Raw genomic sequence first — 16,882 nt, forward strand, 5'->3', positions numbered from 1 at the left:
ATGTAAATATGAAATAATGAATCAAGACCGGAACAATTGATGCATACTGACTGAATGAACTGAATGCAGAATCTATTACCCTCGAGGCATTCTTTCAATTTTATTTATTGAGTTGGATCGGACTATGATAGAAATCCTTCAATTTCACTTATTATTCAATAAAGTACGAAAGTAAAATTTCTCAATCAAGCTACACGGTGGGCGGGAATCATTGAGTCTGCTCGAGTAATTTAGACATTAAGGATTCCAGTGGGTCTATTCTATACTTATCGACCGCTAAAGTGATAAAGTGATAAATATTATCAAACTTAGGGTAGGTTTGTATCAAAATATTAGCACTTATTGTAACAATTACACGAAGTTGGTTTTTATTGTTGCAATAAGTGCTATATTTTAACAGCACCTATCTTGCTGCTGTTAAAATATCGCACTTATTAACAATAAAAACCAACTTCGTGTAATTGTTACAATAAGTGCTAATATTTTGATACAAACCTACCCTAAGTTTGATACTATTTATCACTTTAGTGTTCGATAAGTATAGAATAGACCCACTGACAGAGGTTATTAAGCCTATTCAGCGCAGGTTTCGTGCATTCATTTTAAAATAATGTTTGTAGTTTTACAATTTACATGGTAGTGGCTTAAAACAATGCAAGTATTGCATAAAATGCAAATAATTGAGCGCAACATAATATTAAAATATAAAATAGGAATATATACACTGCCTACAATATAGTTGAATGGAGTTACAAAAACAATCAATAAATAATATTAATACTAAGAGTTTTAAAACAGCAGCAATCAATCAATAGATCTATGTTAATTTGTAGATGTCCAAAACGCACACAATCAAACAGTAGAAATCATGAGATACGAAAAGTGCAGTGATGATTTTGAAAGTTGGACCGCAATAGTCAATTCCGACTGTACCAGCCGCCAGAGACGGTGGTCTGCAAATGCGAAACGGGGGTGACGATGTAGGTCTGCTGCGGCTGCTGCACCACAGTGAGCGGGATGACTTGCTGTGTGATCTCGATGGGCTGCGAGGAGGAATCCTCGCTCACCGCCTGCACGTTCATCTGTTGCACCATCTGGTGCTGGCCCACCTGGACCTGCACCCCTTGTACCTGCTGGATCTGCTGCACTTGCTGGTGCTGGCTCACCTGCACGCCCTGCAGTTGCTGTTGGATCACCACCTGCTGCTGGTGCTGGACTTGTTGGACGACTTGGTGCTGTTGTTGATGCTGCTGTTGTTGCTGATGCGGGTGCTGGTGCTGAATGACGAGGTGCGTGTGTGTATGCGTCTTCTCTTGTTGCTTTTTGGCCTCGGCGGCGGCTTTCTTAGCATCCGCCTTCGCCTTCTCCGCTTCCACTCTGGCCGGGTCTTTGTTCTTGTCGTACGTCATGCATTTCCCGCTTTTGAACGGCACGTGCGTATCTTTGCCGGGCTCGGGTTTTTTGGGAGAAAATTTCACATTGGGGAATTGCTCCTTCATGAAGTGTCTGAAGGTGGAGTAGCCCATCAGCTTCACTCCGGGTTCGAGAATTTCACCATACTCTTTATACGCATCGAAGAGGTTTTTCCTGGAATCTCCCTGGACAAGAATTGACTTGCTGAGGTCCTTCGATCCGCCGGAGTGCTGTTCTAAGTATTGTTTTAAAAATTCCGTGGCATGCTTGTAGATGTCCAAAGAGAAAGTGTTATAAGGCTTCTTTCCCATGTTGCCGTGGACTCTAGGCGCCACTCCGTGGGCCATCACGTGGTGTCTGATTCTTTTGAGTTGATAGTGGGTGACGTTTTCTAAATAAAGGAAGGCCTCTAGACAAACCCGCCGGCCTTGGTAGACATACGAGGCTCTGAGCCGGCGTCTCGCTTTGTGTCTGGAGGTTTCCGAAGGGTTCGCCAAGCATGCCATCGTCACCCCCATTAGGTACATGTCGTGTTCACTTTTAGTCAGTTCGGCAATATTCAGTCTGTGTTTGTAAACGTTTTCTGGAATCAGTCCACGATAGCAGCTGTCTTTACAATCGCACCCTTTTTTCATTCTAGCCTTCACCTGAAAATTATACAAAATAGAAAAATTAGATACCACTAAATAACTTAGCTTATAAACACCGAATACTACAATCCTTTAAAAAAAATCTTGGCAAGACATCAATTTGTTATTGCAATTATTTAATTATAATATTTTAGTCACTTTTCTTTCAACAAGTTTCTTTAAGATCCAATAGAAGCCCACACATTTAGCATTCCTAAACGTTCCAGAGAAAATCTGCACATCAAAAACACTGATATGTCACATTCTACGTGTGTTGGAATCTTAAATGAAATTTTGATCATTATAAAAAAATGCAGTTCCTGACGGTTGTAAGGAAATCTAATCGGCAACTACTGCATGGGATTCCGGAGAAATTTTCATGTAATTGAACATTGTGGAGCTCCATTATTATGGTTTTGTTATTAATCCGTTATTACCAAATTTAAAGATTACTAATTAAATTACTTATTAAACTAGAATTCAAGACGTATCCAAAATTTGTGGGGCCAAATAAAATAGCCATACACTTACAGTACCAACCATATCTGTGATAATGGTCACCGACTTTCATGAAGTTGAGACAAACAGAATAAAAAAAACCAAAGAAATGTCATGTTTAATTTTTTTTTTTTTTTGCGACCATGTCCGATCCTGATAGGATCATATGGGCCTCCACAGAGTAGAGGTTTGTATTGACAGATTTTGTTTTTTACGAGAAATGGATGTCAGCCACTTGCTCAACCTATTAGGTCCTTACCCTGACACACACAAATTGAAAAACAATATGTGTACTTGCCAGACCCAGGATTCGAACCTGGGACCCACGGCTTTATAGTCCAACGCTTATGCCGCGCGGCCACCGTGGGCGTAACAAATGCACCATGTTTAATAGTCCTCATTTAAAACTGTTTTTATACTCAAGAGATATTTTAATCAGGCAGAAATCAACTAATAGTTAGTAGAACAATAATTTAATCATGAACATGCGCAGATTTCTTCTAGTGTGCAGGATTTATGCAGGGTGAATGTGATTGGTATCGCAGTTATGCGTGGTTATGCAGGGTGAATAGTGGTATCGGTGGTGATATTTTCGACTGCACTTATATCAAGCCTATAGCTTTCTCTCGCTCGGTGTCGCCCCAACTATTTTTTTTCTGTCAAAACTATCAAACTTCACATTGCGGCTTGTGTATATGTTACGCCGAATGTGCGAAATTGACTATTTCATGAAATGGGCAAAATTTTGCCAAAATCATGAAAAATGCAAGCCCGTTGCCTTATTCATGAAATAGGCAAAATATCTGCGAAGTGCATGAATTCGGTAGTAATTTTTCTGCCTAGTTCATGCATTTGGCAAATTAGATAGTAGCGCTACGGTGGTGTTTTTTGCAACTAAACCAAATGTGTCAGATGCTCATGCATTGGTCACAATACATTTTTTACAATTTCATGAATAAGGCAACGGGCTTGCATTTTTTTTTGTAGAATTGACATTCTGAAACTATGTAATTTTTTTATAAAGATTTAAAACTATTTTATGATATGGAAAATATTATGTATGTACCTACCTCCAAAGGATTGGCTTCTAATTTGTTACGGTCTTCCGTGTCCACTCCCTCGTCTCCAGAATAGCTCGGTTTTTTCTTTTTCTTCACTGGGACCTTTTTTACTAGCTTTGGCTTCTGTTCGATCATTTCTATGACTTCTTCTTTGGCATGTCGAACTTCCGCCTCATGCAGGGTCACCATTGGATACATCTCGTGGAGAATGGTCGTCTCCGTTCCCACAACACCATTAGAGCTTTCAATTTGGATCGTGTGACCCTGCCATATTACCTAAAAACATATTTTAAAATATAAAGACATCTCAAATTTGAAACGGCTTTATTTGAAATGATCAAACTATGCTGTCGGAATCATTATAAAGCCAGTTGTATTGTTGGCCATATACCTGGATGGTCTTTAGTGTCAGATAAGTAAATATTACAATGATACCTAGTTCACAACTGATGATAACCACCGAGCTTGGACTATACTAGACGGAAACCTTGTGAATTTTTAAAATTACAGCACTTGATAGTATTTCTGGAATATTTTTAGTGTGGTAGATAAATAATTTTCTACCATACATACATTTTGAAAGTTTGTAGGTTGAAACACAGCTGCATTGTTTAGCCGCCAAGTTTATCGCCCACCAGTTTATCACCAAACCAACCCCCATTGTGTTGAATCCAGACTTAATCAGGCGTATTACGGGACCCTACGTTTGAGCCTACGTACCAGCATTTTTTTTATAACTAGGAATGTCCCCCAAAATTGAGGTTGCCAGACACTCAAGTGTGATTTTACTGAGTTGAACACAGAGGCAAAATTAAAAATGGTAATAATTAACAAAAGTTAATATAAAAAACGGTAACGTGGGGTGGGCATGGTTGGCTTATAATGCTGAGGGTCCTGGGTTCAAATCCCGGGTCTGGCAAAATTCACATATTGTTTTTCAATGTGTATTTGGGGTCAATAAGTTGAGCAAGTGGTTCACCTGTTGAGCACCAGGTTGGCCGTACTCCGCCTGCTGAATGACTTGATTATCCGGTATCGTGAACACGGAATGCTGTCCCATGACAGGAGTATGCCACTGCGCTTGTTCAGCACTCGTATATTCCTGTCCATTCACAGACGAGCCCATATTAGGAATGGACACGATGATGTTCTCCTTCGAGTCCATACCCCTACGGTCAACCGACAGCAGAGAGTGCAGCACCTCGCTGGCTTCTTTCTCCGCTGAATTGTCCACCTCCATCTTATCGTAGGACATTTTCTTCCAATATCTAAAACATCAAGGACTCATTGTGTTATTAAAGTTTTCATTAAGTATAAATTTTACTGATTTCATTGTTGGTTCTTATTGACACTAAAAAATGAATTAAAACTCTGCGTTATTTCACGTAAGGGGTCGTCCATATTTGACATCACGCAGGGAATAAGGTGTGGGGTTGTAGAAAATTTGACGTCACAAAACCAACAAGTCTTTTTTTTTAAATCGTGGGATGTAATTTATGGACAAAGTGCAGCGACCTCTTTGAAATATAATATTTAAGTAAATGAATAGATAGATACATTATCAAAAATGTTACTAACAATTTGATACATAGGTACTTAATATACCTAATTATCTATAAGTACTAAATATAATAACATAATTATTTGAATTTAATTTAGGGTAAATAAGGAAAAACAAACTATCATAGTTCAATGGGATTCAATGCGATCTGCATTAAAGCTGAAATAATTAACTACTTATATTTTTTTAAATGTAGGTACATATTTCATAAATTATTACCTATGTGTGAAAACCCAATAGAGACTGAATAATCAAAAAAATATCAAAAGTTTACTGCAAGTAGTGTACCTAGGTACCTACCTATTTTCTGTTTATTTTTAAGTTTGGCTGCAGGTAAATAAATACCTACAAATAAAATACCTACCTAGTTCTCAATTTCTATTTCGGTATCATACTTTGATTGCATTTGAAACAATAAAACAAGTACCCATCTAATCTTACAATTAAATGCAATATAATCATAATCTGTCAATAAAATTGTGTTTGTATCAAAGTTTGTATTCATTTCATACAATAACAAAATGTCATCATAAATTTGCTCTTGCGAGCAATGGTGAAAACGTCACTATGGCTAAATTTTTATTACAAAACGAAAGCATCGTAACGTCGTGCATCTATAAAGAAAATAATTTATATTTCTTTTTACCGATTCAATGAATACTGTCCAAAATAAAAACAAATGTTTGAATTATTGCGGTAAAATAAAAGGAGGGGCTATACTTGAAAGGCACGCAATTATCCACCTTATCAGCAAATTTTAAGTTTCATTATCGCATATCGAGTAGAAATCCCACTGAATATTAGGCCATATTGGCATTCACCAAACAACATTTCAACTCACCTTTTTCGCCCTTAAAATCGATTTATTTTGGGTTTTTTCCACCCAACGATGCGTAGGAATATGGCACTATTCGATCGATGCACAAATATTGACCATTTCTTCACATTTTATTCACTAATAATCACAAATTAGAACGCAAGGGCCAAACGGCAATATGGCGTTCTTGAATTCTTTCGACAAAATCGGACGCTGTACATATCAAGCTTCGTGAGCGGCCAAACAGAAAACAACTCTGCGCATGCGCCAAACAAAACCCGCGTGTTTCAAATTCAAGCGTGAATACAAAATTCAAAACATTGTGTACCTACTTACTACTACCTTACTTGAAATAATAATATTATTCATATTATGAATCCAATCATTTTTTTTTCAATTTCATCATAATATTATTTCTCCTCTCTCTATTTTGAAAAAAATATAGATGAAATAATAATTTATTATTGATTTTCTTTTTGAGGGGGGTCAGGAATTATGTATTATTTGAATTTTGATTATAATGTGATTTTGATATGTCAAATGCGACTCGATACGGTTGTTCGAAAAGTCTATAGCTAGCCGATGCCTGGACTTTCGCTCTTACCCCACCACTACTCAGACCTTTCCCATGTACCTACGTCCATCATGCCCAGATACTCCGTTCCGTGATTTGATTCTAGCAATGAGCACCCGGTCTGTAGCTATATCACCTGTGGGATGGTGACCTACGAGTCGCTACGACGTATCACATCCACAAATGGTTATTGTGTGGACGTGGCCCAATGGTCATCGTTATTAAAGGAACATTAGTGTCCGTTTATGAATGTATGTCGTCTGCGCCGTGCTGTATTGTATCTTAGAGATATCGCATGGCAATATTGAAATAATATAAAAATATCACAGTTTGTATGAATAATTTGTTTTTTTTTTGTTCCTGGAGGGAAGGTCTGAACACAAGGAACCCTTCCTCGTAAGTTGTCTGGACTTGCGATTCAATAAAATATAATTAATTGATTATTCAATTTTAGCAACCTCAGCTCGTGTGTTGTAGAGTATACACATTCGTTGGGGGGATCAAGTAAAATGACTAGTTAATTGCGCAATCAATGTATTATAAGGGGAACCACGCTGCTATTAAGTGCCTACATGCATGGGCAGATTGGTAGTCTGAGACCGACCCAAAATTAATTTATACGTAACGTAACACTGACCCAAAACAAAATGTTCGAACATAGAAAAATAATTCACTGATCATAAAATCATGAATAACACATTAATGTATTCTAAAATAATAATAGGTACATCACAGAAATTTATTCCTGGCGCCTTTTCATGTTGTGTGTATTACATTATTATCGCCCTGCAAGCCGATTAATATTCGACATAGAATCTTGTTTATATTGTCGAATTTAAATACTTTTATTCAATGTTAGATAGGGAGATACTTACCGACCTACTGTAAAAATTGTTTTTTTAGCAAATTAGAAAATTTCCCAGACTGGCGTCGGGCTACCATTCCCTTCATGACAATTATCATGGAACTGAGATGTTCAATCCTTTTCGGTTCACGGTCTTTACCCTTTTCATTTAAAAATACAAAGCAAGTCTCCACAATACAAGGATGGGGTGGTTTGAATTAAGGTTTGTTAATTTTTTATGAGATGGTGCTACAATTCATAAAATAAAATCACTGCACGAAAGTATCATTCTTCAAACGATTTATATCAAAATTTCAATCCGCTCTGACGCGTAGTTAGTGTTTTACAGCCATCTAAACTAAATCATACACTTTCAGATTTCCGGTAGTAATGAAAAACGAGTTCCTTGTTCCTTGCCATCATAAAACTTCTTTGTGTGAAGAAGTTAAGGGCCGCGCAGATCAAAGCCGAGTTGGATGAAGTTCACGGCGAATATGCACCAGCCTAGACGAGTTTAAACGTGGCTGTACTCAGTATTAGCACCCAAGATGATAAAGGGTCATCGCGGAGAAAAATCCATGGTATTGCAGTGGAAGCTCGTCAAGTGCATGGGGGCAAGATTTCTGAGAATGCGCATCCCACACGAAAAATAGCTGTAGGTATGTACGATTGTTGATCATCCAACAAAAACGTATTCGAATAAACATTTTAATGGCATGTTTAATCGTAATCCAAAAGACTTTTGCATCGATTTGTAACTCTTGACAAAACTTGGACCCGTCACTATCCGAGTCCAACCATCAGTGAAAATAATGGACAAGGACTGGTGAAAGTGCGCTATATAAGACGAAGACCATTTTGTTGACTGGGAAGGTAATGGCCACTATATTTTGGGATGGCAAGACAATAAGAGGGCCCTATTACCTATACGATATTATCGGATCCTTTGAAAGATGAGTTGAAGGAAAAGCGGCCAATATTGGAGAACAAAAAAGTGCGCAGTCAAACAAACAGTTGCAATAGCATAATTGCATGAATTGAGCTTCGAATTGGTTTCTTATCCAGCATACTCCCCAGAATTGGCCCCGTGTGACTTTTTTTGTTAACGAATTTAAAAAATGGGTCATTAAAAAGAAAATATGTTTGTCAACGCCGCAGCAAGTAAATGCATATTTTGCAGTTCGACAAACACTATTTTTAGACGGTAAGAAAAAATATAAAATTGTTGGATCAAATAAGTGGGTAGTTACTATGACAAACTTTTCGAAAACGTCGAGAGCTTTTTTTTAAAAAAAAAACTGTCATTACCAAATTCATTATTAATTCTGGAATAAAAGTCATAAGCTTTTTTCATCGTTTGAATATTTTTTTTTGCGAACAGCGATACGGCGTACAGTTTGAATACCGCTGGGTTATAGTATATTAAACATATTGTAAAACACATTCTTAGAAAATGTGAATACCAAATTTGCAAATTATAAGCAGGTATTGAAATCGCTTTGAAAGGCTTCATCTCAGTTAAGTTGGTTTGCAAAACACAAAAGCTCGTGCCCTGATTATTTTCCAATAGAATGGGTGTGCGGTGCTATTTTTATAGTCAGTGTACAACGTATAAGTTAAGCATCGGTAGATTATTCAGTAGTATATTATAAATATTATAATATAGTTAGGTATGTGTAAAAATAAAAATCGTTCAGAGGTGTGAAAGTGTTAGGAACAATATTTGACTTACCAATCTTGGCACTGAAAACATGCATGAATATTAGATTAAAAATACTTATAGGTACTCGGTTAGGGTTACCATAATAATATTATGGTATCCAAATGTAGAACACGTCCTTTTTATATAATATCCCTTTTCATCCATTTTAGAAGTGATCCTCTATTGACATCCGTTTAAAAATGTTATGCTTAATGATAAGGTCAGTGCGATAGGTAGCAGGTCAGGTTCATTGCAGGTACGGTTCGGAAATGGGTGGGATTTATTATTGCGGGACCCACGCATCAAATCCTCATGTTCAGACCGTCACTGCAATGAACACTTAGTCTAAGAAGTGGTTGTCGTGTGCGGTGAGGCTTATGTAACTTTTTTTTAATTAGAAACAAATCTGACCCGTCTGTCCGTGGACCTATAAAAAGTTCTCGGGTTAGATTTTGGAGGGATAATTGATAATTGTATGTCCTCCATCTCTTAATTTCGATCCCAAGAGAGGTTTGGTCCGCGATAACTGCTATTATTTATATTGTCGACAAGGGTCACTAAAAATAATTGTGATATTTATTGCCAAAATCTTCATATAGAATCCATTTTTTTTCTATAATCTTATTTTGTCATCAGCTGGTAACCCTGTTCGTAGGTCACGTTTTCACTTTTGTCCTTATCGCCAATGTATCTTAAAGTGCGGCCACACCGGCAACAAGTCGCGCGACAACTCGTTAAATTTTACGATAATTATCATAATTGCTTAAGAAATTTTACGATAATTATCATGCTTATCGTAAAATTTGACGAGTTGTCGCGCGACTTGTTTTCGGTGTGGACCAGGCATTATGTGCGTGCAATTCGTTCACATAAGTAATTAAAAGTGTATCGTCACATTGATTCGTTCTAAAGAGTAAAAAAAAACAATCTAGTGCCTATGTAGTCATTTATTAATTATTAAAAAAACATATTATTGAGTACATGACAAATTATTAATTAAAGACGTTGACAACATGACATTTAGAATAAAAAAGAAAAGAATAATATTAGAGACAGAAATAAGCAATGAAATACAATTTTCTAAAAAAATATAAGTATTTCATAATTTTTCCTTGAAGATCTCATCACTATTAAGCATAGAAATTTAATCATAGAAATAATTGATTGGTACTATATAAAAATATTTGTTACAAAGGTTATATCTATGTAGGTACAGTACTCTCTCAGTAATCCGCCACCCAAAAAACCAGACAAGTGTCGAATTAGTGAAAGCGGCGGATTATAGTGCATACATACAAAATATGGTAAAAATTAAAACAGGTACATACCTAAGTACTTCCCTATTTCTTAAAAATAGTTTTTTTTGAGAACTTTGTGCTAGCAAATTACGGTTTAATTTATAATTAAAATCAAGTACTTATTTACTAAATTATACAATAAACTAAGTTTATTAACTAAATATTAAACAGTAAATCACTTGACACAACCAGTTGTTCAGTGAGGCAGATATTCTTGAATGGCTTAGGAGTCCTGGCTTTCCCTATGACCAAAAGCTTCATTTTGTGTGTCCCGGTTGCATTGGAGCACGGCATAATAAATTGTGATGCGGTCCTTGGCCACTTTCCTCCCTGGTGCATTACTTTCTTTGCGATGAACGTACGTTTTACAGAGAAGAAGTTTCCAAAATAAACCCGTCTCATCTGCGTTGTATACTTGTACGCGGCGGACTACTGAATTTGACAATCGAATACCGGCGAATTATAGAGCTTGATTTTGTGCTTTCAACTAGTAAAAATAACGGCGGATTATAGTAGTTGTCGGATAATCGAGCGGCGGATAACTAAGAGTGTATTAGAATTACGTAAATATTTTAGAATATCGCAGAGCTACCACTCCGCAATACCCACACACTACATTTAATATTATAGATATAATATAGGTAGGTACATCGTCACCCAGCCGCCAATATTAAATTAGTGAGACTCAGTACAAATTTATAAGACGATTTTGTGTAGCTTTTTGTGCTCAAAAATAATAGTTTAAACTAAAAGATTATATACAATAAAATTTAATTAAAATAACTGATAATACTGACTATTTATATCGGGCAATAAAGCAAATTCTATCGGATAACACATATTATGTTGATGTTATTGACCGTCTTAAATATTAAATTCACCTCTACCTACATTACTCTATATAAAAATACCTAATGTGTAAGAAAACATAGGTACATGTATTTTTTAACAAATTCCCTACAAGCAAAGGTCACCGTACGCCCTAGTACTAGTGGGTAAGTACAATAATTATAGAGTTTGCAAATATCGGGATCCCATTCAATTCCTGTACCGATTACCGTACAAGAAAATTGTGAAATGAAGATAAAACTTAAAAAAATATATTTTAATATAGTCTTGCTAAAAACGTACCTACATTTTTAGTTTCTGGTGATAATAAGACCAGCAAGACCACAATAACTTCATAACATAATCACAATAAAAATTGTATAATTATAGCATATGTGAAAAAAATGTATGGATTATTATATCACCAACTTTGGTAGGTACAAATACTAGAAATATGAGTAATCCAGCAATCGGGGTCGAGAATACTAATCCAGAAATTCCGAAATTGAAAATTCTTTTCGGAGTAAGTACTAAAAATTGCTCCTACAAAATCGTTTCAGCTTTCATATTATTATTATTCTCTCATCCAATTCACAAAATATTTACATTCAGCAATAATAAGAAATGTGTTTCGTATTTTTTTTATAAATTCTTCATTTATCAAGATAAGCTGTTTCACCTGTTATTCTCAACCACCTGATTCACCTGATCACCTGATCAGTATCTATCACTGATTTACTATTCGATGTAGCATCTGACGAATAAACGCACAATCGAAAGCGACCCTTCTCATATAAAATAATTACAAGATAAAAATATCTTTTTATATACTCACCACGTTTATAAATTTTCTATTGAATCATATAAACTTGACAATTCTATGTATTAATAAATGTACTTTTTTTTGTACTTGATAGAAATACTGAATAAATATTATAGAATACTGAAATGTCATTTTGACACTTCATATTGATTTCCATAGTAACGCACGTATATATTAATAATTTAGTTGCTAGGACCCTTTAGCAACAAATAATAGTGAGTAGTAAATTATTACTTTTAACGAATTTTTTCCGAAACATACAAAACAGAATTAACTGAAAATGAATTCAATTCTGCTTAAAGATAGCCAAAAGTATTAAAAGAATGCATTGTCGTCGTGTTCTGATATATTCTAAAAGTTTCAAATGTCAAGCTAGTTGGGAAGTTAGTTAAAAATCTTGGACAAACAAGAAAATATTTGTACAAACACACAAGAAAAAATCTGTGAGTACCGGACAAACAAGAATACGAGCTAATAAAAACGTGGCAATAATAAAATACAAATTTCGTTCCGAACGTTCCAATGGTCAGGAGCCCTAACTTTTTCTTCCAAAAGGTTTTTTCGCGGATCAAAATCAGCAAATTCAAGATACATTTCTTTCTCGCTCGCCATTCGTTGCGGTTTTGTAAAAAGGGCGAATCAACCAACATGCTATTTCACAGGAGGATTTTTAACTTTTGACATTTATTTGTTTATTACCTGTGGATGATTATAAATATCCAATAAGTTTATAATAAAGCTTAGAAAGAATACTGTTATTATAATAGGCATTATTATATAATATTTTAAAAGGTGGAGATACAAATTCGCGCTTGTTATACAACAAAGCTAGTGGGGTACATATTGTATTTTCATTAAAATCTCGATTTCGCCAAAATGGTTGATTCGCCCTTTTTACAAAACAACGACGATTATCGTTAATTTCAAAATTATAGTATTTTGAGCGTACTGTAGTGTACATACTAGGCGGACACAAAAATATAGTAGAAATTTAATACTAGGTATAATAAAATTATGAGGAGGCCCATATGATCCTATTAGGATCGGACATATAGGTGCAGTTGACAGCACTGTAATTTGTACAAAACGTTAGCACGTTGATTTTCAAGTAAACCCGGTGTAATATTCTAAAGGAAATTTCAAGCTATTTCTTGTATTAAAAAACGCTAGATTTCACGAGATAATAATTATGCCAAATGCGTATTTTGCAACCTAGATAGATGCATAATATTAAAAAATGCTAGATCAGGCAAGAAAGATGGTAAGTTGGCAACGCTAGGTCTACTAATTGGACGTTTCCTTGGGTATCACTGGATGACTAGATTTATCTAAAGATTGTTCCTTTTACGAGCTTATATGCCAGCCCTTTTCCATTGGAGATTTTTAGCTAACTCTATCAGATCGAATACCCATGTTCAGTTAACTAGTCATTCAGTTTTTTTGCCTCTACGTAACTTTTAGGCACAATCTATGTTCGCCTTTGAAGACATTAGTCAGACAGCAAAAAGCAATTAAGAATTATTCTAAGTAAGCAGAATGATTCGATACATCGATAAATTACAAACATTAATAACTGATTAAGTAACCACGATATAAATATTTTGATCGTAAAATATGTATACGACCGTGAACCGTTCGCTATCTTTCTAAGTTATAAAAGGTTTTTCCAGAGTTTTCGAAACCGCACGAAAATTCGAACCACACATTTTCGGCTATTACCTTGTCGGTCACATACGCAGTGTGGGGTTAAAAGGGAACCAGATTGGCGCAATGCGAACGTAGTGCAACCGGTTCAACGACCGGAAACTTAAAAAATGATGCACTGAGATTCACACGGTGCTGCATTTAATGCAGATAACCGCTAAACGAGTGCATTCTATTATACTGCACCAACAACAAGTAACAGACGAACGTATTTTTATCCCATGTTTAAGTACTACAACACAGTTAAATTGATGCATAATGTAATTATTCTTGTTATTAATATACAGACAGATGCGGTTGTGTACTTACAGCTCATACAATATAAGTAGATGGACAAAGAAATGAATAAACTGTGAGAAAACATAAAACGAATCAAAGTAAAAAACAAATAACACACAATCGACGACCAAACGTTTCTTATAATAGTGAACACATCAAATCAAATCAAATTTATTTATTTTACATATAATGAACATTACAAATTATAAATTCAAAGCGTTCACGAAATGACATAAAATAAATGTTAATAATTAAAAAAAAATGAAAATACAGAGAATAAGTAATAAAATAAGTAACAAAATAAAGTACATGGTAGTAATAAGCAAATAAGTAAGCAAAGAAAGTACATGGTAGTACATAAGTAGATGGAAGCACACAGAGTGAACTTTGATAGACCCTACCTTAAAAACTTATAAAACAACGTCCATCTAAATTCACCTCACGTAAGTGGAATATATCAATAACCGAAGCGATTTCATTAAACATGGTTACTGCCCTCCCAATTGGCATTACTAATGGCAGGTTAGTTCTGCACCGTGGGAGAACACACAACGGATGCCCTCGATTCCTAAGGTAATTATCAGAGACACACAAGCCAACACCACCAAGAATGGCAGAGTTCACATTTACGCCGCGTATAAGTCTGTAAAAATATGTAGCTAAATAAAGATCCCTTCTAATTTTTAAGCTACAGTATGTAAGCATCCCTAAGAGAAAATCAGTCGGATAGAGCCACGGATAATATCCATACAGCCGAAAGTAAATGAGTCATAAAAATTTCTTTTGGACTCTCTCCACCATAAGGCCGTACTTCAACTGATGCGGGGCCCAAACGATAGACCCACTCTCAATTCTGCTTCTAACTAAGGAGTTATAGAGAATTATTAGTACCGTAACATCCGAAAAGACCCGGGAAGTACGCAAGACAAAGCCCAACGTCTTTAGCGCCTTTTTACAAATGGTATCTATATGACCACTAAACGTCAGTTTACCGTCAAACGTAATTCCAAGATCTCTTACAGATGATATTCGCGAGAGAACTCTGCCATGCATCAAGTACTGGAAAAACAATACTCGTGAGGCTTTAGTAAACGATAAAACATTGCATTTATCAATATTGAAGTCCAGTTTGTTACGCCTGCCCCAATCTAATATATTATTTATATCTATGTATAAGTATCGCTGACCTAAACTAATCTTTCGTAGGTAAAATATATCAACATTTGGTTTAACACAGTTATTGGCCGCCCAATTGGCATGACCAATGTCAGGTTAGTTCTGCACCTTGGGAGAAAAGACAACCTGACGATCCCGATTTCTAAGATAGTTTTATCAGGGACACACCCCGAGTGCTTTGAGGAAAATCGCCACCAGATGGCTGTACGTATCAGCTAAACAGGGTGAAGCAACCATTTTCGTCACAGCCGAAGTCTATGGGCCCCTACGACATATGAATACAAATGCCTACCCTAATTGATTTTTTATGAGTTAGATAACGATTCATAGACTGTTGATATTGACATTAATCAAATAAGTTGAAGCACTATTTATAGTATGCCTACTATAAAATATAGAAGTTGGTTAATCTTCCGGTTTAGTATTATTTCTAGTCAGTGACGGTTTTAGGTAGGTGCGCAGGCAGGGTAGGAGGCCTCAACGAGAATTTTGCTTATGCGATTAACTACAACAATAATAAAATTATTGTGATGTATGTTGAGTGTTGACAGGGCTTTTTAGCCGGCTCGCACATCAAAACTCGTCATCGTTATTCACGAAACACACGTTGCCAAATGGAGCTCCGCAGATTGGTCGAATGCGACTTATGAGTTTGGAAAAAAAATCTAGTGCTGATATCAACAAATCACATGCATCTCGGGCTGCAAGTCGAAGACGCCAAAATGCATACACACATATACGAATTGGTCATTCCTATACCAGCTCGCCGGTCGCCACATCCAAATATCTATACGTTTTGAGAGGTTACGTACGACTGTCGATGGTAGATGTGCGCGGTCTTCATATGCAACATTGGAACGACGTCACTAGAAGGTTTGATTCATGGCTGTGCGGCAGACGAGGCTAGTTTAGATGTGAGAGCCGGCTTACAGTTTGTTTCATATTTTGATTTTCTCCTTTATCTGCTTTATGTAAAAAAATCCGACACTGGGTATTATTATTTTCGACCAGCTATCTACTTACACTTTCATGGTATAATAATTATTTAGCCGTAAGTTGCAAAACTATTTCCTTACAAAGTTAAAGAGGTTTATATTAAATTACGAAGGCGAATTCCTAGTTACAAACTATTTACTTACGTCCTCAGGAATTTCGGTAGATTTGATAAAAAATATTGTGTGAATGAATTTTTGAGATAAACACGATGCTGGCCTATTTATTTACACGTGTTAAACCACAATCAAACAAGTGAAAATGCTATATCGAGATAAGTATAATATGTGTGTGTATAGGTATTCATCTACGTACTCAGTGGGAGACAATTACTACTTATTACTTAGGCACTATTATTCTACAGAATATTAATCAGGGGAATAAGTAGTGTGTAAAAGACATGTAAATAACCAGACACGCTTATTATTTCTTGAGTACGTGCATATAAGAATAAGTCAAATAGAAGATATTTTTTTAAAACAATAAGGAAGTAGGTACTTACTCAAGTACATAACTGGAATCATTATTAGATTCACGTTTCTGATTCTGACCCCTACGATGGAAAATATACCGATTTTAAAAATAGAATTAATAGCTGGAATAAAAAATAAATTCATTTCGTACCTATATAATTTACAAAGCATTGGCATTCATTGCATTCAATTAATTCGCGTAAACAGAC

General features: G+C 35.7%; 2 protein-coding genes across 3 annotated transcripts in view; both read right to left on the minus strand.

Annotated features, from left to right (window-relative positions):
* The window catches only part of LOC147072415 (guanine nucleotide exchange factor DBS-like), a 195,122-nt gene that overhangs the window by 176,801 nt on the left and 1,439 nt on the right, over nucleotides 1-16,882 (minus strand). The gene's annotated exons all lie outside the window — the stretch shown is intronic.
* On the minus strand, nucleotides 588-6,187 carry LOC147072417 (uncharacterized). The gene is made up of 4 exons (XM_085947617.1): nucleotides 6,004-6,187; nucleotides 4,581-4,869; nucleotides 3,611-3,877; nucleotides 588-2,060 (listed from the first exon to the last, which is right to left on the minus strand). Exons 2-4 carry the CDS (start codon nucleotides 4,854-4,856, stop codon nucleotides 918-920), a joined length of 1,686 nt encoding a protein of 561 aa, XP_085803743.1. The 5' UTR covers nucleotides 4,857-4,869; nucleotides 6,004-6,187; the 3' UTR covers nucleotides 588-917.

Source organism: Rhyacophila brunnea, unplaced genomic scaffold, assembly GCF_057557595.1.
Source record: "Rhyacophila brunnea isolate RB1 unplaced genomic scaffold, BYU_Rbru_1.0 scaffold_2, whole genome shotgun sequence".
In the NCBI taxonomy this organism is placed as follows: domain Eukaryota; kingdom Metazoa; phylum Arthropoda; class Insecta; order Trichoptera; family Rhyacophilidae; genus Rhyacophila; species Rhyacophila brunnea.